At 49.6% G+C, this 2,873-nt stretch overlaps 1 protein-coding gene across 1 annotated transcript in view; it reads right to left on the bottom strand.

The window, feature by feature from the left end:
- CLCN6 (chloride channel, voltage-sensitive 6) overlaps nt 1-2,873 on the bottom strand; it is a 31,332-nt gene that overhangs the window by 5,948 nt on the left and 22,511 nt on the right. The window contains exons 19-20 of the mRNA XM_015412546.1: nt 1,098-1,255; nt 738-894 (exon numbers count right to left, since the gene is read on the bottom strand). Coding sequence (XP_015268032.1) covers nt 738-894; nt 1,098-1,255 — 315 coding nt within the window. The remainder of the gene's footprint in view (nt 1-737; nt 895-1,097; nt 1,256-2,873) is intronic.

The raw sequence follows: 2,873 nt of genomic DNA, 5'->3' as shown, positions 1-2,873 counted from the left end.
CATTTTTATTTTGTTGTCAACTCATTATGAACATCTAAAGCAACTAACTGATGATGTTGGAATCCTTTAAAGGTAAAGGTTCCCTTGCTCGAAAGCCAGTCGAGTCCGACTCTAGGGTTGCGGTGCTCATCTCCGTTTCCACGCCGAAGAGCCAGCGCTGTCCGAAGATGTTTCCGTGGTCATGTGGCCGGCATGACTAAACACCAAGGCGCACGGAATGCTGTTACCTTCCCACCGAAGCGGTATCTATTTATCTACTTGCAATTTCTTGCTTTCGAACTGCTAGGTGGGCAGGAGCTGGAACTAGAGACGGGAGCTCACTCTGTCATGCAGCACACTTGGGTCTCAAACTGCTGAACTACCGACCTTCCACAGCCTGCAGTTCAGCGTCTTAACCACTTGAGCCACCGCGTCCTTTAGCCCACCATATATGAACACATGAAGCCGCCTTCTACTGAATCAGACCCTCGGTCCATCAAAGTCAGTACTGCCTACTCTGACTGGCAGCAGCTCTCCAGGGGGTCTCAGGCAGAGGAGGTCTTTCCCACCATCTACTGCCTTATCTTTTAACTGGAGATGCCGGGGATTGAACCTGGGACCTTCTGCACGCCAAGCAGAGGCTCTGCCACTGAGCCACAGCCCTTCCCATACCTACTACCATACCTTCCGTCTCAGCTGCAGCAGGAGAAGTTACTTCGGAGCCTGCATGGCTGAGTAACCGACCGCCAGGAACTCACCGACTGACTCTCCGAGTAACAGACGCCCCGCACAAGCAAGGTGACCAGCTGCGAGCGCAAGATCAGGCCGTGGAAGGTCAGAGGCCGGAAGCGTTCTTCCATGGTCCACTCTTCGCTGGGCGACTGGTCCGGGTAAAGGTTAGGATAGGGCGTGTACCTGGGAGAAATGGAGTAACGCTCGGATTACAGATCGAAGGAGAGGCTTCCAGGAGCCCGCAGAAATAATGGATCAAGGCCGGTGTTCCGCCCAGCTCAGTGTCCTCCTGGCTTGCAAACGCAGCCTGCCAAATGTCCCAGGAGCAGTTTTCACGCACTCCGGGTGGAGCTTTTGCCTTCCAGCATCAGGGAGCCCGCGCTCACCTTCGCTCCAGCATTTGCTGCAACATGTCCTCTGTCTCCGGTGGTTCTTCCGTCACGATGTGGTCGTCACACACGTTGCGCAGTTCACTGGAGGGGTAGGATTTCATGGACTGGCTGCGTTTGCGCTGCTCCCCGGCCCGGGTGAGGATGCTGGATTTCTGGCGTGGAGGAGGGAGGAATCGTTTGAAGCAAGAGACAAACAGTCCTTATCACATGCAGCACTGCTCAGATGTGCAGAGGGCACTTTAAAACCACGGCCCACCACGAGGAAGTTCCCTGTTCACTTGGACAGACGGTCCCTATTCTCTTCCTCTCTTACTTCTACTCAGACAAGACCCATTGCTTTCCCCCCCTAATTCACCTATGAAATCTTCATTTATTGATTGATTTATTTGATTTATTAATCACCCTATTCCTGCCGAGGCAGGGCTCTGGGCGATATACAACAAGAGGCATGAAGCCATAAAACAAATATATAAAACATTAAAATTCCAATCACAACAGAATTTTTTGAAAAAAGAAAGTAAAAAACAGATTAAAAGAAGTCCAAGATGGTGGCCCTAGGAATTTAATCCCGGTTCTCGACTGTCTAGCCACTTCTGGCCACTTTAATTGGACTAATTTATTCCGCTTCATTTCTGTCCCACTTTTTACTCCAAGAGGGACCCAAAGGCAGTTTACATTATTCTCTTCTCTTCCGTTTCATCCTCACAACAACCCTGACGGGCAGGTCAGGTTGACAGAGCGTGTCTGGCCCAGGGGCACCCATCACATTTCCACAGCAGAGAAGGGAACTGAACCCGGGTCTCCCAGGCTCCAGTCCGACACCCTACACCACACTGGCTCTCCGATATTTTAAAATAAATTTTGTAACAAAGTCAGCTTTTACCAACTGAAAGGCAAAGATCCCTTTTCTTTGCACCTTCTCCATCCTCCTTTCCCCCCCTGACCTGGATGGGCCAGGCCGGCCCGATGAAGTCAGATCTCAAAAGCAAAGCAGGGTGGGCCCCATTTAGTATTCGGAGGGGAGACCACCAAAGAAGTCCAGGGTTGCTATGCAGAGGCGGGCAGCGGCAAAACCACCTCTTTTAAAAAAAAAAAAAAATCTTTGTTTGGTGCAGTGGTTAAGTGTGTGGACTCTAATCTGGGAGAACCGGGTTTGATTCCCCATGCCTCCATTTGCACCTGCTGGATGACCCTGGCCAAGCCGTAGTTCTGATAAGAGCTGTTCTTGAAAAAGAGCCGTTTCTGTCAGAGCTCTCAGGCCCACCTACCTCACAGCCCGTGTTCCCTCTAAGCTGAGTGAGTGTGAGCTAGCTCACAGTTTTTTAGCCTCCAGTTCACACATTTTTGCCTTCGGTCAGGAAAGAGGGCTCCAGAGCAAACTAATTCAGGCAGTAGCCAAATCACTTGCTCACAACTTTAGTGCCAGTAGCTCACAAAGTAGAATCTTTGCTCACAGGACTCCACAGCTTAAATTTTAAAAGTTTAGAAGGCCAATTTATTTTATGATTCAGGCATCTTTTGTATGGTCAAATCTAGCTTGTGACAACTTGAGTTAGGCCTGACATAGCCACGACTATCTATTTTATAATTTCTTTTGGATTGTATTATTGGTAAATGCTTCTAATATTGTATGCCAATAAAAGGTATTTGAATTGAATTGACTCCACAGCTTAGAGGGAGCATTGCTCACAGGGTGTCTGTTGTGGGGAGGGGAAGGGAAAGGCGTTTGTAAGCCACTCTGAGACTCCCTTGGGTAGTGAAGGGTGGGGT

Source organism: Gekko japonicus, unplaced genomic scaffold (assembly GCF_001447785.1).
Source record: "Gekko japonicus isolate JY-2015 unplaced genomic scaffold, Gekko_japonicus_V1.1 scaffold131, whole genome shotgun sequence".
NCBI lineage: Eukaryota > Metazoa > Chordata > Lepidosauria > Squamata > Gekkonidae > Gekko > Gekko japonicus.
The sequence above is the reverse complement of the archived record's forward strand: the minus strand, read 5'-3'. Positions and strand labels throughout refer to the sequence as shown.